Source organism: Strix aluco, chromosome 3 (assembly GCF_031877795.1).
Source record: "Strix aluco isolate bStrAlu1 chromosome 3, bStrAlu1.hap1, whole genome shotgun sequence".
Classification (NCBI taxonomy): domain Eukaryota; kingdom Metazoa; phylum Chordata; class Aves; order Strigiformes; family Strigidae; genus Strix; species Strix aluco.
The window spans coordinates 33,245,599-33,272,268 of record NC_133933.1 but is presented as its reverse complement, the minus strand read 5'-3'; the positions used below and the strand labels follow the sequence as shown (position 1 = coordinate 33,272,268).

The following is a 26,670-nucleotide window of genomic DNA, read 5'->3' as shown; positions in this document are numbered from 1 at the left end:
GCACCGGAGGATGTCAGGCCAAGTGTCTCCTGCCCTGGAGAGGAGCGGCAACGGCAGGCGGACAGGCGAGGCGAAGGCCACGGCGCAGCCCTCTGACAGCATCAGTGTCCGGGATGTCTCCTACACTGTCAGGTAGGGCCAGGGAGGGTGGCATGGCGAGCCCCTGCCCGCCAGGAGCTGCTCTGACCCCAGGGACCAAGGGGAGAGGGTCTGGGACCGGTGGGCTTCAGCCCAGTAAAGAAGGAGGGACATTGCCAGGCTGCCCGCCTCATGGCGCTGGGCTGCCCGCCACAGGGGTAGAGTACATGGCTCGAGGGAGGTAGGGCCGGCCTGTCCTCCGGAGGGTTCACCAGTTCTTCTTCACGTGTCTCTGAAGGAGATGCTTTAGAAGAGATTTCCAAAGGTCATGCCCTTTCCCACTGCCTTTCTTACTGCTGCCAGAAGGATAAAGTGAGGCCCTAAGAAAATGGTCAGGTGGATTAACGGCTGGCAAACACTGTCAACAAATGAAGCCTCAGTTCAAATTTCCCCTTTTCATTGTAGTCTGAAAGCCTCCTAGCAGTTGTTCTAAAAAATCTGTTCAGACTTCATTTTATCTTCCAGATAATGCTGAAATTAAAAAGCTAAAGCCTGGGTGTGGGGGGGAAGACTTTTAAAAAAAATTTTTTTTTCCAATATTTTAAAATCCTTGCAGGCTCCCATCCCACATGCAAGTAGCTATAAACCATTCACTTGCTTTACACAAAATTTTTAACTCTCCTCCATTTAATCTTTTTTGATGTTTGCTTTCCAAGAGAACGTGTTGGCCCATGGTGGAATATTCCTTCATATCATAAAAAATGGACCCGGCAAATACTTAAGGATGTTTCATTTCACATAGAGAGTGGCCAGATTATGGGGATTTTAGGAAACTCTGGTAAGTTGTTCCAGTACTTTAAAAGAAATAAGATTGGAGTTAATATGGGTGACTTCCACAGTGGTATGAAAGTGACTGAGGTCTGTGTTTTAAATAATGAGATTACAGCTGGTTTTAACCTCTGCTTTGTAGAACTGTGGTGCTTGGTTTCCAGATCTTCTGATCTTTCAATCTTCTGTCATCTAACCAACAATTATAACTTCAGTAAAAGATAAGGTTACTTCTAAACCCAAATGTTTCACTATAAAGTGTAAATTTGTATGAATTAAATGCTAATTTGCACACATTCTAGGTTTCCCACTTACTTCCCCTTAACTAGCTGCATTTTCAGGACCTATTTTAATGTTATTGAGAAAAAAAAAATACTTTCTTCTTTTCGTGCGTCTCCATCCAAGTGAGGCTACTGGTCTTGAAATAAATTTCATCTCATCACGTGATTAGTTTCTTTTGTTTGAAAGGATCTGGGAAAACAACGCTTCTGGATGCAATATCAGGAAGACTGGGACATAAAGACAACTTCTTTGGTGAAGTGTACGTGAATGGGCGTCAGCTGAAGAAGGAACAGTTTAGAGATTGCTTCTCTTATGTGCCACAGGTTGATTTCTGCATTTATTTTTGCGCAGTGTGCTTCCTCTCGTGTAAAGAAAGTAAAGTTTCTAGTGTAATGGAGTAATGTAATCTGACTGTGATTTTACTAGTAAATTTGGTTCAAAGCAATTAATAAATTGTATGAATGAATGAAGGTTGTGTGAGCAGGGGCAAGATCTTAATTGCTACAGGACTAACTGCTGCTTCCTCTTCACCTTTTTTCCCAGAGTGACACTTTGTTAACCTTCCTCACCATACAAGAGTCTCTGACCTACACTGCTTTACTAACTCTTCAGAAATGCTCCAACGACTTCATCAAAAAGAAGGTTTGTATTTTATTGTCTTCCACCAGAAAGGCAGACATGATGTCATGTAATGCTGTCACCAGCAGCACTTTCCATCCATGGCTGTGTTTTACGTTTATAAGGTTCTGTAATCCTCATTCTGCAAATGGGGAGAAATCCTCCTGCTGAGGTGTAAGACATAAGCTCTCTGGTGCAACCTGCCTCTGCAAGGGGCTTGTGCTGACGCTCCAGGGAATCACCATTATGCTGAGACAAAACTCAGTATTTTATACTTCCCCAGAATAGATGTGTCTTTCTGCTCCCTTATTTTGGAAGCCAGACCAGCACATTATGCTTCATACCTGAACTTCTAGTCCCACCTCTGAACACTTCATCTCTTAATGTCAATTAAAGCTAAAATTCTACTCATTTCAGAATATATGAAAATAAAAGTTAAAAAAAATTATTTTAAAAAATATATTAAAAATAATTAAATGGCAATGAGGCCAGATACCTTCCAACTAGAGTGCACACAAGCAGCGTATTGGGAAAGCCATAGCTTAAAATTATGTCTTTTTTTCTTTTGTTTTTTTATTTTGCGCACAGATATCTGAGTTGGACTGTGTTTAGTGTTTCTAAATAGTAATTATTTTCCAGGTAGATGCGGTTATGGCTGAGCTGAGTCTCAGCCACATTGCTGACAAAATAATTGGAAGCCGTATTTTTGTAGGAATTTCTGGGGGTGAGAGGCGTCGTGTTTCAATTGCAGCCCAGCTATTACAAGATCCCAGTAAGTACCACTGCATGGATTTTCAAAATAAAACAAAGCAGTACCACTTCATGCTCCTACCATGGGCCTCTGTAACCACGTTAAAATACAGAAGCATTTATATTCTGTAATTCAGCAAAAGCTAGTCTAGTAAAGACAGAAAAGGATGAGCAGTAACTCAGGTCTGCCATTAATCTATTAGTTGAACTTGGAAAGTAAACATTTATAAAATCTTAGGGATTGAACATAGGTTTAGACTTGCATTTATCCATTTTAAATCTCTCTGGGCTTGCCCTTCCTGTGTATGTAATGTTGGTTGTGGCACATTAATTTATAGTTTTTGAGTGCATTAGAGCCATACAAATGCAAGCATTGAGCTTTATAGTAGAGTAGCAGCCATTGAGCCACATAGGTGTGAGCACCATGTATGTTCCAAAAAAATTCCTAAGAATGAAAATCAAAGCAGAGTAACTAGAAGGATGAGCCACAGGAAACAGCACTCTAAATTTTGTCAGTTTTGAGATAGTTTCTTAAAGGTGCCAGAATCTGATGGAGTGAATATATAGCACACATTTACTGGATTCTGGAGTCCTCATAGTGGAGGACTATAGTGCTGAAACTGCATACCAGGCAGGAAGGAGCATTTAAATAGTGAAGTGAGCTATAGTACTGCTACTGGTGACTCCTGGAAAATTCATTGGGTGTAGTTATTGCTCAGTAAGGTCACTGAACGCTATAGTAAACTCTATAGTAATTCTGTGTAGATAAAGCTATAGAGAAATCTCTCCTCCCCCCTTATCCTAATCAAGATTGAACTGCCCTGTTCTGTGCTACGGCTCATGTATGTAAAAAGAATTGATTTGACTGTAACTTTTAACCTTCCATGTGCAATGAAATAATAAAGAAAACACTGTAAAACCCCCCACCTCTCTCATCTATGGAATTATATATGATGTATTTTAACAACTCTTAGTTTGTTCAACACAAATTCTGTGTGTATATATAGATTTAATTCAGATTACAACTTCTAGCTAATTATGTCAGTTATATTTATATTTGTATGCATGCTGAAATTTATCATTATTGTTCTTAGAAGCAGATGTCTACATCAAATCTATTTTGGTAATTTTCAGATTTCACCTGGACTTAGAAAACTATGATTATGCTCTGATCCTGCAGCAGTTTTTTGTGTCCTTATTCCTAGTCATTGAAACTGAACCACTGAAGCTAACTAAAACTGAAAGATCATGTAATATCTATGCATACTCTGCTTTACACATGGAACTTTACATGTGATGTAATTTCTATACTATTTCTATACTATTTGCCAAATTAGCTTCAAAGGCAGAAGGTATAACATTTACCTGAGTTTCAATGCTATTCCTTGTCATTTCACAGAGGTCATGCTACTTGATGAACCAACAACAGGGCTGGACTGCCTGACTGCAAACCAGATTGTCTCGCTTCTCTCAGAGCTTGCACACAGAGACAGGATTGTGATTATCACAATTCATCAGCCCCGCTCAGAACTCTTCAGGGTAAATGATATCTACTCACTATTTGCTTTTTTTACCAGGCTTTTTAGTACCTAGTTTATTTTCAGAATAAAAGTACAAGATCTAGTATCGTTGCCTTCAGAAGCTCTCTTTCTTCCCCCCTGCATAAATACAGGCTTGTCTTGAACTTTACAGCTCTGGCCTTCTGCCAGTCATAAGGCACTTTGGGACATGTACTGCCCTGCGAAAATAGTATGCACACTGACTGCGTACCTAACCTTTGTGTTATGCAGCTACCCAAATCAAAAACACTGGGAGAAGCCATGTAAATCCCCACTGTGTGCAGGCACTGTAAAAACTAGCACTTTGTCTTTACATAGTCGTATTTCAGTAACACTTGCAAAGCGAGAGAGATAAAGCCATGATTTGGAATGGAAAGGGAAAGAAAATAAATGTTCTTCTTTCCTCTTTCTGTCAAGTGATGTGGGTACACCGTGGTCATGTGGTGGGGCATGCTTGCCTTGCAGGGCTTGTGCTGGGCAGAGCATTTCTCCCTTCCCCTTACTGTTTCTCACTTTGCTCTTCTGACACATCCACCACTCACCACGTGAATGCACCGCTTCCCTGGCTGACTGAATTGAGGGGAAGTGGTCATGAAGCCAGAGGGGAGTGACAGTGCTTTTCTGGACTGAAAGCAGTCCTGGTGCCTTGGGAATATGGATTGATCATAGCTGGTGGGAACCTTGCCCTGGCAAATCTTCACCTGTAGAGCAGTGCTGTTAAAGTCCTTAAGCACTCCAGGATAATCTTCCCAATGATTTGGGGATTTTACAGACTGGGGCTATTAAGCACCAAAGGAGGTCAGTCAGTAAGTGAAGGTGCATTAGAAGTGAAGTCAGAAATCCACAGCTCCCATTTCTGCTTATGGATTTCCTCCGTACACTGCTGTCACTGACAGTTTTGCAAACCTCTACTTTTAAGAGCTTAAAGATGTGTCATCTTGCATAACCACCAAGAAGAGTGAAACAAAAGACAAACTTCCTCTGAGAGAAATATACTAAGGAAGTTTGAACGTGTCAAAACTCTTTTTTCTGTCAAAGCATTTTTGTTACCAAAACAGTAGCTGTACTCAAGAACTGCACTACTTCTCAGTGCATATTGCTAATATATTAATTTGCCCCCCACAGTTATTTGACAAAATAGCCATCATGAGCTTTGGAGAAATGGTTTTCTGTGGGAACCCTATGGAAATGATCACGTTTTTTAGTGACTGTGGCTATTCTTGTCCTGAGCAATCAAATCCTTTTGACTTCTATGGTAAGTTTGTCTAAGTTGTTTTGGTAAAAATATGGGTTTCCTTTAGGCAAACAAGTTGTTTTCTCCCTCAAATTGCAGTTTTTACAGAGATAGAAATGTGTTCGAATTCTCCCCCAACTTTGTAATTATTCTCAGCTCAGAGAAGAGAGAGGGCTGGGCCCATTGTAACCTCCACTGATTCCATAAAACAGCAAAAGGTCTGAAACACAGCAGAAGGGAGTAAACTACCAAACAAAAAGGATTCTCAGCTTCATGAAACCTGTGGATTCCTGACAGCATCTCCCTATGGCTTTCCACTGGAAGCTGGAAAATCAATTTGATCCCAAAGCTGTGGGAAGTCCCATGCTCTTACGGACTCTGACACCAAGCAACTGAAAATAGTTGTTGCCTGGAGGGAAGGATGGCGAATAAATATTGGATGACCTGAGGCATCAGTTTCCAGAGATTCTGAGTTTGAGTTTTCTGAAAGTTTGGGAAGTTGCTAATACCAGGGTGAGCTACTGGAGTTGAACGGACAAATGCATCAGGAGACGATGATAGCAAGCTGTTGGCAAAAGCTGAAGAGTGCTCTTTTACCAATTCAGAATGAAAAAAAGCATCAGCGTGAGGCTTAGGAAATCAGGCTTCGTTTTGCTGCAGGACATCTGTGTACCTGAGCCATGCAGATACACGTTTGAAGGGAATGTGTATGTGTTTGTGCATGTATGTGTACACATATACATACATGTATTATATCTCTCTTTTTAAATCTAGTATGTAGGCTGATTTCTGACAATACTAGCTGAGCATTAACCCGGGGAATTTGACCAATACAAAAAGCTGCATTCAGAGGAGGCAGTGTTTTCCTATTGTCTAGATGGCATCTTAAACTCCGGGAGAAGAGAGGATGATTGTTGACATGAAGCTGGAATGGGATGAAGCTGAAAATACTGGTGTGACAGTGAGGATAATTTTGCCTTCATGAATTTGAATAGTCTTGAAAAGCATAGATGATTTGAGATTTAGACCCACTTTTAAAAAAGCTTGGTAAAGAGAGTACTGCATTCTTCAAATGTCAACCTTTGAATGTGACAAGAAAGGGAAAAAATACAGTTTAGAGCAAAGAATCATCAGAATATTTAGTCTTTGGAAAATTGGTAGTTTATATTTTTTGTGTGATTTAATGATGTGAAGGAAGGGACAGATTCTGATATCATTTACACCAACAGCAGAGGAAAATAGATCCTATGTATTGAGTGTGGATTATATTATTGAAATGTCACATGTTGTGTCTATTAAAAAAAAGTACAAACACATGGTAGGCATTAGCTTTTTGGTCTAGGGACTAGTCAGTGTTATCTTTTTTTTTTTTTTAAAACACACCTGCTTGCCATTTATTTCCTGTGTGACTTCCAGCAAGTCACAGTGGCCGAGTTTTAAGAAGTGCATCTGCATTTTGGATGTTCATATTTACAAAAGTGAAGACTTAATTTTGGATATGTTTACCATTAAAGGCAATTTTGCTGAATTCCAGCTTTCAGAACATGAGGGCAGAATTCATAAGCTTAATTCAGGTTTTGAGGACAAATTAAGAATCTTGGGTGAGGCCTCCTTTTCTTTCATTCAATTTGTATTTTGAAGTTGAGCATAACCCTGTAAAACTGAAATCTAAGGATGACAGAAACCTTAGGAATAAATAACAGATATAGACGTCTTATCAGGTGTAGAAAAGTAAGATAATAATCTGCAGGAACAGCTATTCCTGAGAATGACAGTCTAGTTTTTGAAACCTTAGATAATTCTTTGCTATTAGGGAAAAGGAAATTTTCTAATGCATTTTAACATTATTGCTGAATCCGTATGACTTTTACAAAGAGCACATACAAAGTTCCCATCTGCCAGTAAAAGAATTGCTGGTATCAGGAATAGGTATAGGTGGATTTATTAGAAAGGAACATTAATTCTGTGAAATATTTACCTTTTGTAAATTCCATGGCAGTAAGTAATCTTTTCAGCTTGGACTGAGCCTGTAGGGGAATTTGGCCTGCTGAACATCTGCTAACTTCACATTAAACCAGAAGTATGTCTGAGAAGGAGGTGGGTGAGACCCAGTGCAACAATGCAGTAACAGCTCAAGTAGAGAAGAGCAGCGTCTCTGCAGCGTGAGCTCAGAATAACTGAAAAATAAAGCTCCATTGTTATGGAGGAGCAGACAAGGGGGAATCAGAGAGCCATGTCTGAGCATTTGCCTGAGAAATTGAGAAATACATAACCAGAAAGTCACCTCTTCATCCTCATCCACATTCATCCTTAGCTGGTGCTCTGTCTTGCACATGGCAGCAGTAGCACTTCACTGGTGGCGCAGCTCTGTGCTGTGCAAGGAGAATGCTCAAGGTCTGACCAGCACACCGCTCAGTCCTTGAATTTCCAGATAAAGGACTTGAACTTCAGGGTCCTACAAAGGCCACAAGACACGGAGATTTGTTGTGGCTGCACAGTTAGTCATTCATGCTGGTTCTAACAGAAGGGAGGTGTAAAAGAAACCTTGAATACTTTCAGTGGACCTTTTCTTCTTTGCAGCTTTTAAGATAGAGACAAGGAAAGGTTAGTTGCAGGGAGGGAAAAGATATGAAAGGAAAGTGATGTGTATATATAGTAAATGCTTTGTAAATTTACAGTGGATCTGACATCTGTGGACACTCGAAGCAAGGAACGTGAACTTGAAACCTACAGTAGGGTTCAGGTAATTGTATCAGCCTACAAAAACTCAGAGATCTTCAGCAAGGTACTGGCAGCCATTGAAAGAACAAAGTGCATGAAAGAACTGCCACCAATACCATTCAAAAACAAAGACTCACCTGGTGCCTTTTACAAATTATGGATTCTTTTACGGTAAGACTTCCCCCCCCCCCTTTTAAAGAAAAATCTTTTTTTCTTATCCACTAATTTTTCAGGGTTTTTCCCCCCATATATAAACACACTTGGTTATTTTGGTCTACCACTGTACTTGTCCCTGTCTTTTTTAATATATTACCTTTTCTGGACACTCTATGTAAGATTTGTTCAAAGCTAAATACCCTACCAGCATGTGGTCAGTCATAGCTAACAAGTGTACCGTTACTGTTTTGTTTCATTATCAGGAGAACAACAAGAAACTTCTCCAGAGATAAGATGGGCATCATCATGCGCCTCCTCCAGAACCTGTTATTTGGCTTGTTTATAGCATTTTTCCTTCTTAGACTAAGGAATGACCTGGTAAAAGGAGCTGTGCAGGACCGTGTGGGGCTTGTCTACCAGTGCGTGAGTGCCCCCCCCTACACAGGGATGCTCAATGCTGTTGCCCTTTGTGAGTTTCTGTCCTGTATTATGTGCAGCAGCAGGTATTGCTGCCACTATTTGGTAACAGGAAAAAGCCTTTTTTGAAGAAAGTAGTTTAAAGAATCTTCACAGTTTTAGGTAATAGAACAGATACAGGAGCATGAAATTAAATGTGAAGCAACAGGAAGCTTTGCACCACAGAAAAAGATTAGCCCATCAGAGGGGCTCCAGGTTCACTGCGCTTAATGAAGGAATATGCCCTGATCCCTGCCTCTCCTGTTTACAGCTGGCCTGTCTGTGGAGGCTTTATTCTGAACTGTGCAAGAGCCCTTGACTTGCCTGCATGTAGCATTATAAAGGCAGGACAAAGTCTACGTTTCTAGCTAACATCTTAAGTGAGATCAAAAGCAAAGACATGGAAAGGATGGAAGTACAAAACAGCTTTGACAACACTTAAGCATAATTAGATTTAAGAGTATTATGTGATGATTAAATTCTTCTGAGAGGATGTTTCTCTTACAACTGTCATAGTAAGACCAAGAGTAGTTTATATTTACAGCCCTAAAACCTGCTCTGCTCATATAGGGAACATACACTGCTGTCATCACCTTGAGATCAGAATATCTCAAGAAATTTTTGCAGTGATGGCAGTTTTTTCATGTCTTTAATTTGTATCTGCAAACAGACAAGGCTGTCCTGCATGCATTTAGCCTCTTTCATTAAGCTTCCCAACATTTGCAATCTGCAGGGAGCATGTTTTGCATTTAGTAGTGGGGGGAAAAGTGATCAGACTGCTTTAGTCAGAATGCTTCTGATATATTCTCAAAGTTGTCTCTGTGCTTCAGGTCATTTTTGCTAGCAAAAAGGCTTGGTCTCGTTATTCAATGGTGATTTAATTTAATTTTTATATATTTAATCCAGTCCCACCTTTACGTGCTATCAGTGACCAAGAAAGTAAAGATGGCTTGTATAAGAAGTGGCAAATGCTTTTAGCCTATATAGTACATTTCCTGCCCTTCAGTGTCATCAGCGTGGCAATTTTCAGCACCTTTATATACTGGTAAGCACTTGTACCATCTATTGGATTGTTATGTTCTTTTTGTTATCCGTTTCAATTCCCATGTCAGCAACAGGCCCCCTGGCATGGCTTCCTGCTATTGTTTCTCAGAATAATTACAGAGAAAGCTTAAGGAAAGATGACAAAATTTTAGCCCTTCTCTTTCAGGCAGTGTTAAAAAACATTCTGAGTAAGTTAACAGTTCTCTAGGTAACTTGGGAAGATTTAATGGGCCTGGAACATTTATCATTCTTGTGTCATACCAAAAGCAGGAAGTGTCATTTTACATTACATTTAGAAAGATAGGAAATAAGAGAAAAAGTGAGGAAGACAAAAGTAGGTATGACTGTAACAAAGCTTTGTGTTTCCTGGGACATTTGGGGTTTAGCTACAGCATATGGAAGTGATCAGACATGGATCCCTCTCTTCCACTCTCCAGAGAAAGGCACTAAAGTGGATTTCTGATAGTGGGAGAAAGGGTTTGATTGTAATGCTTACATTTTCCCCCGCCCAGTACATTAATTTCCTCGTATCATTGTGAAGTAGTACCTCAGAATGGGGTGATGAAATATTTCATTTGTTCATTACCTTATCTATCATATAGGTCTGCTCTTCTTTGTTTCTGTTCCATTAGTTTCTCACCTTCCACTTGCTTGTTCTGAACTCAGTAGAGTCCATGGCTGCTTATGTAAGCTAATAGCAAAATAATAAGAACCAATTTCTGTCTTTCAGTCTTTTTCTGGGTTTTTTCCTTGTTTGTTTTCTTAATTATGAAAAGAAACGTGTAGTGCACTGAAGTTAATTTATGTTTTCACATGACAGTTGACAGTAAAGTTGCAAATCAGATGGCAGTCTATAGTAAAATGTGTACAAATGAATGCCAGGCTTGGTTTGTGTCCTGGCTGCATGTTCTCTGGTTAGCTGTTGAGAAATGATAACTGGATAGACCCTTGTAAAAGAAAAAAGTGCAGGAGCTATTCTGCTGTAGCTGTGTGTGTCAGTGCTCTTATTCTGCAAGAAGATGCCCTTGGGCAGTTTGAAAATGGAGGAAGTAAAACTGCACCAAATCACTTGGACTACTGAATGAGAACTTCTGCACAGGGAGCTAGTCTGCCATGGGAATTTTGCAATAGCTGTTTTCCCAGCTAGAAAAACTAGGGAAAAAAGATCACTGTTATCTTCTTCCTCCTGGTCTGTAGTAGGTAATGAGGGGAAGTGCTCAGCATTCACCTAATTCTTTCCGTTTGGGATCTCAATAACTGTCAGCTCCTAGATGAAAAGACAAAAGCCCTGAGAGGAGATTTCTGATCCTCTAGATGTGAGGACTTGCGTGCATGGGTTGTTTTTTTGTAGTTTGGTGCTGATATTAAAAGTAGCAGTTTTGTCCAAGCACAGCCCTCTTTCTCTTTGTCCCCTTAGCTACCTGGGCTTTTATTTCTGCAAGCTGTCAGTGCTGCCTGCTTCAGGCAGTGCTCCCTGAGAAGTCCTTTTTCACAGACAAGCAGAAATTATTCCTCCTCCCACTAAGCGTTTAACCAGAACCCTTCTGTTTCTACCTGCTAGTGAGCTGGTTGCCGAGAAGGCAGCCATTTGGAAAGCACCTTTTCAGGCTCAATGTGAGAAGGTTTGTGGAGCTCCTGAAGATCACGAGTCACTGTTTGTCATGCTCAGTCTTTAACAAACAGGCAATTTGTATGGGCAGAGACTTTGCCCTTGTGCTTTGGTAGCTTCAAATACAATCAACAATAAAGAGTGTGGTTCCGGTTAATGGATAATATTTGCAGATATTAGCTTCCACCTATCTTTGCTATCTTGTGGTTGGAAGCCATCAGTGATGTGTCAGAGTGATTTCATAGTGCCCTTAGACCTCTTAGGGCAAGCAGTTTCATTTTGAAGATTGTACCTGTGCAGGACTAAACTTTCCCGGGTGGGACTAACTTTTGGAGAGGCTTTGATAGCCTCTGGTATGTGTTCTTACAAGCCATTTCTCTCAGAGTTTGTGTTTGTAGGATCAGACCCAAGGCAGGTCTGGCTGAGAACAAATACAGCCACTTTTGCAATCAAGTAAATGCACTCTGTTTATGCAGATTTTCCTAGCTAAAGATATTTCTGGGAATTGTTCTAACAGTTTGTATCATTTTACCATTCTATTGCTGTAATATTTCCTCTTCTGAGGTCTTTTTCTTTTTTCCTTCTCTTTTAGGCTTTCTTCTCTTTCTATTTCTACCCCAAATTTACTAGCCTGTATCTACATAGCTCTGGGTGCTGTATTAGAGCACCTCAGAGAAGATGGTACTTTCATGCTAGGACTTTGGAAAGCTTATTTCTTTTGCATCAATCTGTGATTAAAGGTTGTCAATAGCTGCTAACTTGTGGAATGTTTAATACTTAAAGAGTCAATGTTCAGCCATATATTTATAATAGAGATTATTTTGGTGTTATGAAAAATGCTACAGAAAAGCAAAACTTCTATTTTAAGATCATGTTCAAACATCGTGGATTAAAAAAAAAAGACATAGGGCCTTGCATTGCACAATGAAAAAGAAAATAAAATGTTAAATAGCTGCTTGTTAGCTAAGCAAGGCATGCAGTCTGTACCTAGCGTGAGGCAATTTTGGTATGAGGTATTTTGGAAAAAGAGTAATATGTCACCATGTAATAAAAAGTTCTGTCATCTGTCATATACACTGTAAGCCTGAATTAACTTTGCCAAGCAATTGCTGGCCTCTCTTAACTTTTTAATCTTTAGTACAGATTGGGAGGACTTTATTCATTCGGTTAGCTAAGGAAAGGCTGGGAAGAGCATGTTGTATTAGAGTGCAGGAGTATGGAGGAAATTCCATTTGGATGAATTACATGGGTGGCGAATTCAATTAGCCTTCCATTTAACTGAGTATATCCATTTTTACATTTGCATGCACAGTATCAGAAGTGCTAAATTCCATCTGTTAATTATCTGCATAAAGACATTCTTTAAATATGTGACTTTTGTAAATAACTCTCACTGCATAGACTCTAAAAGGAGGAAGATGTTAGTTTAAGGGCCTGTAAAAGCCACAGTGGTTATCTTGAAACAACGTGGATTTCTGCTACAATTACATCTTTACACTACTGTCTTTAATCTAGATGGAGAAAACCTAATATATCTGCATTTATGGCACTATAAGAAGTGGATGTCCTTTATGTTAAGGCTCCAAACATACTAAGGGTCAAACTGTTCACTTAATGAGCTGTAATTGCAAAAAATAAACAAAAATAAAAGCTAAGTTCCAGGTTTAGAACCCAAACACTGTTTTTAAAATGTTCTTTTTCTCATTTTTGTACAGGACTGCAGGGTTGTATCCTGATGCTTCCAGATTTGGAATTTTCTTTGCTGTTGTCTTAGCATCACATATAATTGGTGAACTACTAACACTTGTTATACTTGGCGTGGTTCAAAATCCAAATATAGTCCAAAGCGGAGTGGTGCTACTTAATTCGGCAGGTGTGATAGTGGGAACAGGACTAGTAAGGTAGGAAAAAGTTTTACTTCATAATAGTGTTAATGTTAAAATAATCTACCTGTAGAAGAGTTTCATGAACAGTCTGTGTTGCAGAAGCACAGTAACACACAGGTGGCAATGGAAAGAGAGTGTGGCTGAGATACCCTTCAGAGGTAGAACTACCTAATCATGTTAGACCTTGTACTAAACACATAAAACAGACACTTATCAACTTTAGATATCAACAAAGATATTAACTTTTTTTTCTTTTTGCAAATGAATTGAAGATAAAACTGAGCAATTAATATCTGTCAGCTCAGCTGAATTCTTTTACTTGTGCCAATATTATGACATGAAAGGCTGTGCTCATTAAAGGAGCCTACCAAAAAAAAGTTCCTACAACTTCTAGTAACTGCTGGAACTTATCAGACATTAAGCACTGGGAATGATGGCTTAAAAAAATAAGTTGTTCTCAACTATCTTATTAGTGTTATTCTCCAGTTTAGCCATTAAACTTTTCAGACACCTTTTATACCTGTGCAGACTGAACTACATAAAAATAATAGTGTAGTAAGTACATGGGAAAGTTATGATTCACTTGCTCTATTACTGTGCAAATAAATGTTTTTGAATTGTAATTGCATGAAATTTGAACATTTTCTCCTTGTTTTTGTCAATACTGAAATTACTGGTTTTTTGAGAAACATACCAGAATAAATGTATTCTTGTCAAAAGTTTTCTTGAGATGTTGAGCAAATAGGATATGCTCACCTGAGATCCTTCCAGTGGAGATGAAGTAAGCTTAACACTAGATGATGTCAAGTTGTCCTCAAAAAAATCATGAGTCTTCACAACGTTGATGATGCTTTATCTCTTCAAAGTTGATCTCAGCTAATGCTTTCTTATTCAATAAAACTAGATTAATATCTAATTATTTGGTCCCTCCCTGATTTCAGGACTATGTATGTTTATAGTGACAAGACAGCTATTCCTTCTACCATAGTCTAATGCCTTAATGATAACTTTTAAAAAGTATTAGAGTGGTTTCCAACCTTATTTTACAGTAGAGACATTGCTAATTAATATTGTGAATCTCTTTGATTAAACTTCATAGGCAGTGAAGGATATTAAAAATAGCATTGAGATTTGGGTTGATGTTTTTTTCTGATCATTTGTTTAATTATAAAGTCTTGCAGCATTTCAGGTGCAGAAATTGCCCAGTCTTGTTGAATAATGTTATTTCAAAATTTTCATACTTTTTCTTCTCATTATTTTTGCTTCATTTTTGTTTTGTTACTATTGTTCCAGTGAATCGTTATTGAGTCTTTTTTGGTTTTGAAGATGGAGTTAGGGGGTGGTGGTTTCTTACTTTGGAAGCAGCACATTTTTGCAACTAAGGTTTATATTGGGTCTTGTCATTTTCAGTTTATCACCGCAATGTGAATAGCAAACAACTTCATAGAATTATTTGTGACTGTCCATAAACAAGTCAGGGCTGAATGTTATGACACTGTACCAAAGTCAGAGTCAGCCTTCATGGTTATCTCTTACATTTAGCACTAAGACAGACTTTATGTTTGAAAACCCCACAGGTACAGCCAAGAACTGTTTCTGTAGCAGGCTACGACCAAAGCTTGTTTTAATTTGGAGTAGAATTGTCTCTTGGAGTGTAGCAAAAGCCAGTTTAACTTCTCTGTTTCTTTAAGGACCATCGAAGAAATGCCAACAGTTTTTAAAATACTCGGTTATCTTACCTTTCAAAAATACAGCAGTGAAGTTCTGATAGTCAATGAATTTTATGGCTTAAACTTCACATGTGGTAAGTGTTCAAAGAAAAAAGAAAAAAAGCAGCCTTAAGTCCATTGTAAATAATTTTAATGAGATGTCGATGCTTATTTTCCTTCCACATACAATAAAAATATCCTGATAAAGATAACTTGTGAGTTGTTAAAAAAAGCTTATTAATTGGTAAAGACTATAACACTATATCAGCAAGCTAGACAAAATTTTGGCTCTTTTTTTCTGACCATTTCTCATTCTTTCAGTTTTTCATCTTTCTCTTCCTCACCCGTTCTTTTATCCCCCCTGTGGGGGCATTTTGGAAGGTAGACTTTGCAGCCTGTTAGGAGCTTATTGGAGCAGTGTTACACAAATAGAAGATCGATAGAATTGCACAATGTAAGATCAAACATCAGTGCGGGGAGCACTGACAGGTAACACCTGACCAGATGTTTCCTCTAACGCTAGTGAGGCTTCAGTTCAGATTCGTTACCCCGGCACATACTGAGCAGCTGGGATCTGGCAGGCTGCGCGTTGCCGGTTGTCAACATGATAATGGGCAAAACAGCAGAATGGATCAGGTAGGCAGGGTCAGTAGCTAACATCCGTCAGTGGGGGTAAAACTTACAGCTTTGGACCTACCCTAAGATACTGTGGGCTTTGTAGCCATGTGTCTGTGCTCCTCTCCAAGGCTAGACGTTCCTTATCCATTAATCTCTCCTGTCCTTCTTTAGTACAAGAGCATACATGGCAACTATTAGAAAATGAATCCATGACCTCAGTAGTAATAATAAGCATGTGCCCTTCAGACAGGCTCCATTTCTTGAATTTTGGAAGCACTCAACAAATCTGAACACTGTAAGTCTGCCACATTGGGCAACTTGCTTCTTGAAGCCCCTCCAGATAATGTGTCTGAAAAGCCATAAATAATCTTTTGTTTGGCATGAATAAAACAGAACACTCCTAGTGAACCTTTATTCCTCCCTTCAAAAAATATGGCACAGATTAACTGCAGAAACATGCGGCTTGTCTGTTCTTATTCCAAAATGATGAGAAATACTGCTGTGGGTATAGTTCATCATTAAAATAATGTCAGGGCTACATAAATTAAATATATGAGCTAGATACTGAAGCCTGAGTTTTCATTTTACTGATTCAGCTACTAAAGAAATTATCTTTTCTTTTGACAGGTGGAGCCAACAGTTCCACTGCAATTAATGCAGCGTGTATTTTCTCTCATGGCATTCAGTTCATTGAAAAAAACTTCCCTGGTGCAGTGTCCCGGTTCACAATCGATTTCCTAATACTCTATGCTTTTCTACCAGGACTTGCCATTATAGCAATTCTGAGCTTCAAAATAAGAGAGAGAATTACTGGCAGGCAATAAAAAAGTAGCCGTTCTAACAATGTCTGATACTACACTTTGAACTTTATTATGGTTGAAGGCTTAAATTGTTGGATTTTAGATAGAATTTAAATGATTATATATATAGAAACACAATCATCTTCTCATGTCTGTTTCTAACTGGATGTTTTTCATCTTGAAAAACAATGTTCTCTGAAGAGTCTGAATGGCTTCCAGCTATTGGTTTTCTCACCCTACTCCCAAATCAGCCATAATCAACAGTATTACATGTTTTAAAGGACTTTTTGGAATTTAGTCAGCTGTTGCTGCCAATTTTTAACAATGTAGCAATGGTGCTCTATTTTTTTCCCTACTATTTTGTTTTTTAACCATTACCAATAAGCAGAGGAGTATGATTGCTAGTAAATCTCATTTCTAGAATTGTATTTTAAGTCCCGTGCTTTGTTTTGATACCATTTTTGGGATTTGTAGAAAGGGAACACACCAAATACTGTAAATAAAGACAGAATCAATAAATCACTCCAATTTAATCTTATGCATACTATACTACCAACAAGTACAAGATCTTTAAGCAATATAAAAGTTACATAACATGTTTTTGTCTTGTAAATGATGATAAATCAGAGAAGACAGTTATGTTATTTATAGCTGTTCCTTCTTTTCATTATCAAGTTCTAAATCTTGTTTTGGAAGCAGTTTGTGAATTACTAGAACAAATTTTTGTTTGTTAATAAAATGTCAATTTAACTAGGGAGAAAAAAATATAAAAGTTGTTTGCCAGTTCTTGAAAGCGATGTAGTTTGCATCTTTGGAAATTATTCTCATGGGCTCACTAACATCCCAAAGAGTCTAATATATCCCTTTAATAAATATAAATACTTCTCAACACTGCCAGACACAGAAATTGAAAAGAGACATAGAATTCCTAAATTTTGTAACTTATTTTTCATGTTCAGTGAAGAAATTATTTACAGAAGGATAGCTAGAGATTTCTTCGAGGAGGTAAGTATATCTCGAACTTCCATAATCATATAGTTAGTTTAATTTGATAGTTTTGAGATGATGCACTTTGTAACGAAGAATTTGAAATCCTTGAGTTAATGAAAGTTCTCCACTTAAGTGTGAGGCCAAGATTTTTTTTAATAAATAGCTTTATATATAATATTCCGCAATACAAAAGTTGTATTAGAGAAAACATTTGGTAAACAAGTATGTTAAAAATAACAAATAACTTTAAAGAGCTGGAAAGATACCACCTTACGCTGTCTTTTACATTTTTATGCACATGTAGGGTTGTTCATCAGGAAACATTCTTATGATCTGGTCTGCCAAGTGACTGTGCAGACATTTACTCTCTGACAACAAGTCTTAGCTCTCAAGAGACACCTCAGGCTTTAATCTAGATGTCGTCTTGCACATTCTCAAAACACTCAGTCCATCTCATACGAGTGAGGGTGTCCACTAGCATTTCACCACCTTAGGCTGAATGGGAATCAATTATACTTCCACCACTAACTAAATATCTGTCAAATTGTTTAGACTGACCTCCTAGCATTCGAATATTTAACAGAAATGTTCGTCTTCTAAATTCTGTGCAAAGTTAGTACAACATTATACATTGCAAAAAATAATTCCTGTATTAATGTATTCAGTATATGATATTGAAACAGAGATAAAGCAAACTTCTGAATTCAGGTTAAACATGGTCTTAATTTCACTTTATTCTTCTAGTTTTAGTGAACCTATCCTATTCAAGTACGTCAAAGAATGATGCAAATATATTCTTAAGTTTTCCTTTTGAATTATATATGCAAAGAACTAGGAAAAGATGCATAGCACACTCTACTGTGCAGTTTCATATTTTGGATGTGAAAACTTGTTTATACTTCAATACATGTTTAGGGCAGAAGCATTCAAAATTTTATAATGTGTTATAAAATAGGTAGAACTGACTAATGCCAGTCTTCATATTCAAACCTATCTCTGAACAATCTAGAATTCTTTTCTCCCCACTTTTTAAAACTCTGTGTCAGTACCAAGATATACTTAAATTTGGACTGAATGAATAAATAGCCCTTTTTATTAAAAATACTAACAGGAATGCTTAATAAATATTAATTTTGTAGTTTGATATTGTATATTTTCAACTGCAACAGATTAAATTGCTAGTGTAATGTTAAAATGATTAAAGTAATTTTGTAAATGTTAAACTGAAGACACCGATAGCAGTTCATCAATCAGAGTCAAAATCCATTTCTTTCCAGGATTTAGATGCATTTCTTTTGTATTGTTCAAGTTCCTAAAACAGAAACAGACACACATATTAATGTAATCTCATTACTAAAAGTTGTAAGATACATACATTAGCCACTTGAACATTTAATGCATGTACAAACATTTTTCACTGCAGAAAACATGTACAATATCTATTTTTATCTGCAACAAAATTATACTGGAAGTGCTATAAATTTTGTCACATTTGCTGTCATACAGGGATGTAGATTTTATTTTAGACCTAGATACTTTCTAGGGAAGAAGAAATTTTGTGTCTTTTCAGTTAAAGAAACCAGGCTCCCTATGAACATACAGAAATATAACACTACATGTGCTTTAAAAACAGAAACCAGAATTACCCAACAGAAGCTACTGTTTCACACACATGAATTCAGGGCCTTTCAAGAAGCAAAACTAGAAGAACAAAACCTACTTTCCTTTTTTTTTTTTTTTAAGCACGAGACTAAAATGAACTTCTGTAAGCTTATACGTCACATCACCAGTGGACCTCAGAAACTCCTGCAGAACACAAGCTTGTCCAGAAAGCAGTAAGCAAAAATGTATTTTAGAGAAATGCAATGGGTGTTTAGGAAATCGACATACCATATCTATTGAATCTATGGTACTGGATATTTCTGGAAATATTATTCATCATTGCTTGAGGTTTTTCAGGAATTGTATTACTCAGACAAGGCTGCCATGATTTTACTTTTGTTCTTCAATTAGTAGTTAAAATATTTTCAGGTGCTACTGTTTAGCAGGTTGAAAAGTTAGCATCTGCATGTAAAAATAACATGCAAACTCAATGTGGTAATTAAAATTCTGCATCTTCTAGATAGGAAATAGATTATTAAAAGCAAACAGAGGCTCAAATTGTGGAGGTACAAATAAAGCAAATTAGGAATGAAAGATGAGGCAGTGTATGTTATGCTATACTTGACATCAGCTGAGTACTAGCAAGGTAGACAGATGACCTCGTTTCAGTCAAAAGTGCTACTGGGAATTTTGAAGCCTATAATAAAAGGTTCTATCAACATTACCAAACAACAATTCTATTTTCTGAATTTTATGTAGTGGTGCATACTGTCAGGAATTATTTCTGAAGATTTTTTCAGCAAAAATTAATTTAGAGAGCACTACAATTGCTTTTTGTTCATTTAAGAATAAGGTGGCTTCCAATGTATTTGCAGGAAGATGATACTCTAATGAGGTACTGTTGGACCTAACCCTGTGCTGCTTACAATACAAAAAAAGTCATCATATCTTACTTAGATCAGAAAAAGAGGTGGACATAAACCAGTGATTAGTACAAATGTAGCAAAGACCCTCAAAACGGGGTATGTGTTCTATATGGTTGCTATTCTGATTTTAATAGAATGGATTTAACAGAGTAAGGGAGGTTTCACTGTAGGTATACAGATACCAGAACTGACAAAAATAACAAAATTCACACCTGGTGAATTTAACAGAAGTATTAATTCTCAATCCAGGACACAGAGGGAGGAAGAAGAAAAAGGGCAGACCAACAAAGAAATCATCATCTAAAAATTGTATGGAAATAATAAATGGAATTTTCTCTCTGAGGAAATAATTTCAGCAGCTTTGTCAGCAGTGCAAAATTTTCAGAAAGCACCACAGATTTATAAGCAGTAAAAGGATTTTTAATTAATGCATATTCTTCATCATTAGCCTAGTTTTACAGTTAAGTAACTCATAGATGACTGACACAGGACATATTGTGTCTAGTCTAAATCTAGTAAATTGCATTATTAAATACACCTCTAGTACTACTGAACTGTTCTAGCTCTAAGCCAGTCATTACTCAGTATTTTCACTCCCTCATTATCAGTATAAAGTAATTATGATCTTGGAACATACTGAACTGTTGGAAATTTGCCAACAGTTAGGCATAGAAAGAATATTGTGGTATTTTAAGAAGCACATGTAACCTGGTTTATGCTAAGTAAATAATTTCAATTCTAACAACTTTCTCAAAGGCTACAGGAAGGGGTAAAATTAGACAATGAAGTTTTACATATAATGACAATGCTGTCTGGGGGCACGTCTACAGGTGTTGCCTAAATAATTAGCCTTACAGATTTATCATCTGACTAAACTGTTTCAAGAATGAGGCAGATGATAAATAATTCTAGCAGAATTTATTGTGCTATAATTTTAGCTAGCTAGAAGGCCATTCAGTGTAAAGGCAATTCAAAACAATACAGAAATGCAAAGTATCAAAACCACAGCATATATTAAAACCATATAGCTATTCCAGTACATACAGAAGTACAGAACACAGTGATAAATATTTATTTTGGAGAGGTATCTAGGTAAGACTAACACTTAATCAGAAATTAAACAAAAAAGTGATTAAATGGGAGGGTATTTACAAAAAAACCCCGAACTTTAACAAATTCAGTGATTCAGGAGGAAATATACTGTCAGGAACTACACTTCTGTAGTTTTCATGTAAAATAGAAAGTAAAATAAATCCCCACAAGTCAGAAATGTAATGGAAGAATATTTCAAATACAGCTTAAAGAGCACTCCACAGACCCTTCTGAAAAAGGGTACCTTCTACTCATGAATTCCTATACTACAAACATAAGCAGAATGCTGGAATATACTGTAACTGTGCAATCAGCTAAGAGATCCTCTCTCCAAACCGAAAGAAGATCCTACAAAAGAATAGTATACCAAAACATTCATGCTAGCATTATGCTTTCTTTGTTTTCTGGGAACCAAGTGTAAGGGGCACAGATTAGATTTACAAAAAATTAACAGTTGCAATTTAAATATGCTTTCAACGTGCTGAGTGCTTTGAACATCATTAGCGCTAGCAACTTGTCCTAGATGTCTCAACACGGGCATAAAGTGGATTTTTAAACTTTTTTAACCTTAATGCTTCTGTACTTCTGTGTTTCTATAAATTCTTTATCTGACAAATGGGGAAGATCACACCTAATCTCATAAAGGGATTGGGAAGAAAGACTTAACTGATGTTTGTGAGGCACTCGGATAAGATAACATTACCACACATTCTCAGAGAAAAAAAATTAATACTTTTGTGATCATTGAAGTGTCTGAATGGCAGGTTGAGAAATAAGGTACACAAAGAATACGGATGATGAAAAGAAATACTGAACAATTGAATTGAGACATTAGCAAAATAGTATATGATCATGTAATTAAAGACAATAAAGTCTACAAACAAGGAGGAAAAATTAAGATTGTAGGAAAAGCCTTAATTGTTGCATTTCTTCAGTTCTGAGGGACTGATATGACTTAAACGTTCTTTTTCACGCAGTTTCTTACTGAAAGTGTCCTCAATCTGGAACATGGTGAAAATACCCAAGTACTGAAACAAGGATTAAAAATCTTAGGCACCTAAACTTCAGTAGGCAATTTAGTAACCGTGCTCTAATAATGCTCTTTAAGTTAGTTTCTAAAAAAATAAAATGTTTTCCACCCATTTGGACAAGCTTTCCTGTGAAAATGAGAATGCTTATTCTTGGCAGCTGAGTAAACATCCCCCACAACTTTTTCTCGACAACACGAAGACTAGCACTTCTCCTCCTCTGGAGAAAAGGAAAGATGCAACCGCTGTGGTATCCCCGTTAAGGTGCCTGTCATACTTCTCTGCCCAGTAACACTGGTCTGACCAAGGAGGTTCTTCATCGCACAATATGCTATCTTCTGTTTTGTTGAATGAGACTGAAATTGTCTCCTGAAGTTCTGCAATATGGTCATATCAGTGAAGTATGCTGAAAAAACATGGCTCTTGTTCTGCTGGCCAACAGCATCCCCATCCCAAACAGACAGCTGCAGATCTGACACATAAAGGACTTTTAGTTGTGAATGACATGGTTAATTAGGTCACTCCTATTTTAGGGGAAATAGGTCTACACCTCCTTGTGAGATGTTACAGAACCTCCCCTTCTTCTGTTTATGACTTGTTAAAGTCTTAACAGTTACAGCCCTGTTTGTTGAGATCTGCTTCCATTACTTCTTGTTAGCTGACACCAAATGGCACCAAGCACTTTTTTTTTTTTTTTTAAAGTATACTTTATGGTGTTAGGCTTCAGCTAAAATTGGCACCAATCCCTAAAGTACTACCTTTGTGTAACAAGGACCAGTCAGTGTGAACTTTGGCACTGTGTGACACTGACTTCTGAAAGACCTGACTGGGAGGCTATCCAGATCTTTGAGCTCAAGGTTAGCTTTATCATTTGCTTCAATGAATGAAGCTGCAGTCAAAAGCCCAGATGAAAAAGGTCCAAGCACCTATTTGGAGTATTAGCAGCACAAGTCATAACAGGATAGCTGAGACCTCAAACAAACAAAACCCTTCGAAAAGATGTTAGAGTATTAACCTCCAGCAGAGAGCATTTCTAAAGGAAACAGAGCAGACACCCTCATGTGCCATCTGGCTGCCACAAACATTTAGAAGGAACTAAGGAACAAGACTTTCAGGCTCTCATAGGTGCCTACAGATGCAGAGGGTGTATGTGCAGCTCTAATCGACAATGTTATTTTAAAAGATCTCACTCTTACTCAACTTACATGCGTACTTAAAATGAAATTAAGGTGACCTTAAAGCATCAAAAGCCAAAAAGCAAGCAGAGAAGAGAGAGAAATGGGTGACACATTCGCCATGTTGTTTATGTTTTACATGGACTGTATGAAGAGTTAAAAGCAAGCTACATGTTTAAGGCCTAATAAATATGCAAAATGAATGGTTTTCTTCAATCTTGAAAGCCCTGCAAAGAGCACAAAATTCCAGTAATACTCAAAGAGAATTTGCTAGTTAAGAAATGCATTAAAAATACAAATTCCAAAAAGGTCCCTAGTGCTGTATTTTCTCTCTGAGAGCTTAACACCAGAGAATGACAAAGCAGTAAACAACTGCAACAGCACTATTTAACATAAAGCTGCAGGTTGTGTCTGTGGGGTAAGAACTAGGAAAAGAATTCTGAAAAGACATAGTTGAGAAAAAGGGATGTGCTCTATCTTGAACAAAGGCACAGTGAGGAAAAGATAGCCTCAGAGAGCTTTCCAGAGCAAAAAAGTCTAGAAATAGAGTGGTACACTTCATCGTTAGCTCTGAAAATATTAAGGAGGCAAAATAATCTGGTCCAGAAGAAAACACTCTTGTGGCAGAATGCCGATGAGCTGGATTCTTAACTTCTACAGCCAAAAAGCATCTCAGAGAAATACTAGCTGACAGCTAGGACATGGGAGTGTGCCAGGTACTTTCTTGTTTCTGTACCTTTTTTTTTTTATATTGTTTTCTAACTTTATACTTGAGAATTTAACCTTTCACTCTGCTAGGGAATACAAACCCTAGCTGCAGACAAAACCTTCAACCAAAGTTACAAAGTTGGAATTGATTTAATTCAACTTTGTATTGCGACAGTATTATCGAGCAGTCCTGACCGAGTCAGTCAGGTACGCTAGTTCAATCAGATGTGGTGACACGGGGTATATTTTATTTCTATTGCTATGTTTTTGTGTTTATTTTTCCTTTAAAGCTTATCACTGAGATAAAAAAGCAAACTGGTTATCACCTAGAGTCCAAAGTGGCATATTAATTAACCGAAAGTAACCGAGAAAAATGATAACGTGCACTTAAATGATTTTAAACTACATGCTGTTGTCATATGAAACTTTGATTTTGCATTATAGCCCATGATTTCATCAGCAACATGTTGCATATTAAACATCTTAATATACTGTTCCTCCTACACAATAGATATCATGAGACTCTATAAAGAATGTCAGACTTACGATGCATTTAAAATGTTGCTTTAAAAATAGGATTTTTGTGCTACTTTTCATATAACTGGGACATCCAAAGACACATCAAGAATCACTGCAACTACAGAGTTCTTTTCTTTTAGATGTATACAGCTATCTTGGTCCATTTCAAACTGAATTAAATTCTTGGAGTATAAAACATTTTAATAATGTGCAAATAATCTCGTAAAAATTGAACTTCATGATAGAGAAGCTTAGGAAATAGCTGCAGATAACAAAAGTAATTTTCTCTTTAATGCTCAAATTACTTGTAGTAGTCCAACTAAAAGAAGCTACACTGGTTTGCAATGCCCTTGAACAGATTAAGATTCTAAAAGCCTGTCTCTTTGTTTAAAAACAGAAAATTAATAATTTCCTGTATGATTTAATCAACGCATACCAGTATCTTCTTTTGCAAGACATAAGTATTATCTAAAAATAACAAACCTAGTACACCATATAGTTATTTTGAGATATATAGATATACTGAGTATGAGATTACGTTATGAATTCCAAAAGCAACGTGCTTTACAAATTTTAATGATTTCTAGGACCGCTCTTGATGTAACAGAAATTCAGAACTGATGCCTACATTAACAGGATATTACAGGTAATGTGCAAGTTCAAAGACTGCAGGGGATTCTTGAAATTGCTTTATTCTTTTACATTATTAATGTATTTCTTTGGATCAGGTAACTACAGGTTTACTGCTTTATGAAATCTAACTAAACTCTACAAAAACACGATGGCAGTAATAATCTAATCCTTTGGCATTCTTTTACAAGCATGCAAAAAGATGAAATTTGCCATGGTATTTTAGGGTTAGTTGAGATTAACTGCAGTGCAATTCAATAAAACTGCCTTTCATCTTAAGAGTGGGGGTCTCTAAAAGCATGCGAGATCTAGACTGGTACAATCCATCATCTTAAAGCACTGTTAGAAAAACCTCCTTTAACTGCAGTAACTTGGTCCACAAAGAAGTTAAATGGTATACAAATAACCCACGTATTAGCTGTGAGAATAGAGTGGAATGTTTCTCAGTCATTCTAGCAAAGAATTTTCTGTGTGTGAAACAAATGAATCTATAGGAAATGGAGAGTTTCCAGACTCAGTATGTGATACTTCTTCCAAACAAAGAAAAATACACACATCTTGGATTGATTTTAAGAGACCCATACCTGTGATATCGATGAAGATATATACAGTGTTTCTATTCATGTGACGTTATACACTGATATCTGTAAGGCAACGTTCCAACCTTCGTCTAGTTTGCCACAGAATTTTTCTATAAAATTCATTCACCACAAATACAGGGAAATGCAGAAAAACTTCAAAATTAACCAGAAAAAATAAAAGACCCTTTCCTCATTAAAGGTCTTTCCTGGAATTCAGGGGTTAAGCCAAACATCACTATGTGGAATAATTCTGTTTACTGTTTAAGACAAAATATACATAGCCTGCAAACTCGAATCACAAATGTTATCATCTCAGCACCTTTCCAGCTTAAATAAAAAGTTTTGAAGGAGAAAGACAAAAATAAAAAAAAAAAAGTAAACAGACCCCACCCCAAACCTTGATATGGCTTACTAGAGTTTCTGCTAGTCAATACCCAAATGAGAGAGAGTACAGGCTGCAGAAATTAAGAAATTACTGCCAAGAAAGCCTCACAGCTTTGCTTCAGTATTACTTTAGTGAAATAATTCTGGAAGAGAGTTAGAGGGAAAATCTGAATCATTCACTTCTGAGTAAAATACCGAGCCAAAACTTTGAGATCTAACAACGCTCTACTGGTTTAATGTCTACCAATGGGAAAAAACCCCACACAACTACTAAGGTGAAAACTAAAGTTGAAGCTATTTAAAGGCAAAAAGGGGATTATGAGTATATTCTACAATTAATTCAGCAATGCTGGTGGTTCTGGAATACCTGACTGTGAACAGCAACTGGAGAATGACCACACACCTGGTTTTTCTGAGCTCTCATAACATCAACTTCATACTCGGCGTATTGTAAATCCTGTGCAGGGTCCTTGGTATCTTGTAAATCACAGGAACTCTAAAAGAAGAAATTATAAAAACCCGAATTATAAAATTTATCTTCTGTTCTTTTAATAAGAAAATGCCACACTGTAGATCTGATGGAATTATTTGCTTTTAATACAAATGTGTTAAAATCTTGCATTTTGTGCTATAGGACACAGATTAGACAAAAAAAAAAATCTTACATTGGTAAAATGATGAGAAAGT

General features: G+C 37.2%; 2 protein-coding genes across 3 annotated transcripts in view; one reads left to right on the top strand and one right to left on the bottom strand.

The window, feature by feature from the left end:
* The first annotated feature begins 10 nt into the window (after positions 1–10).
* On the top strand, positions 11–17,145 carry ABCG5 (ATP binding cassette subfamily G member 5). The gene is made up of 13 exons (XM_074818037.1): positions 11–132; positions 795–916; positions 1,375–1,511; positions 1,732–1,830; positions 2,446–2,578; positions 3,956–4,095; positions 5,241–5,370; positions 8,028–8,241; positions 8,490–8,695; positions 9,589–9,727; positions 13,051–13,236; positions 14,913–15,031; positions 16,182–17,145. Exons 1-13 carry the CDS (start codon positions 11–13, stop codon positions 16,370–16,372), a joined length of 1,938 nt encoding a protein of 645 aa, XP_074674138.1. The 3' UTR covers positions 16,373–17,145.
* DYNC2LI1 (dynein cytoplasmic 2 light intermediate chain 1) overlaps positions 16,860–26,670 on the bottom strand; it is a 24,555-nt gene continuing 14,744 nt past the window's right edge. For both annotated transcript variants that reach the window (XM_074818038.1, XM_074818039.1), the window contains 2 exons: positions 26,387–26,479; positions 16,860–18,650 (listed from right to left, as the gene is read on the bottom strand). In XM_074818038.1, the coding sequence (XP_074674139.1) occupies positions 18,585–18,650; positions 26,387–26,479 (159 nt within the window). In that variant the 3' untranslated portion in view covers positions 16,860–18,584. The remainder of the gene's footprint in view (positions 18,651–26,386; positions 26,480–26,670) is intronic.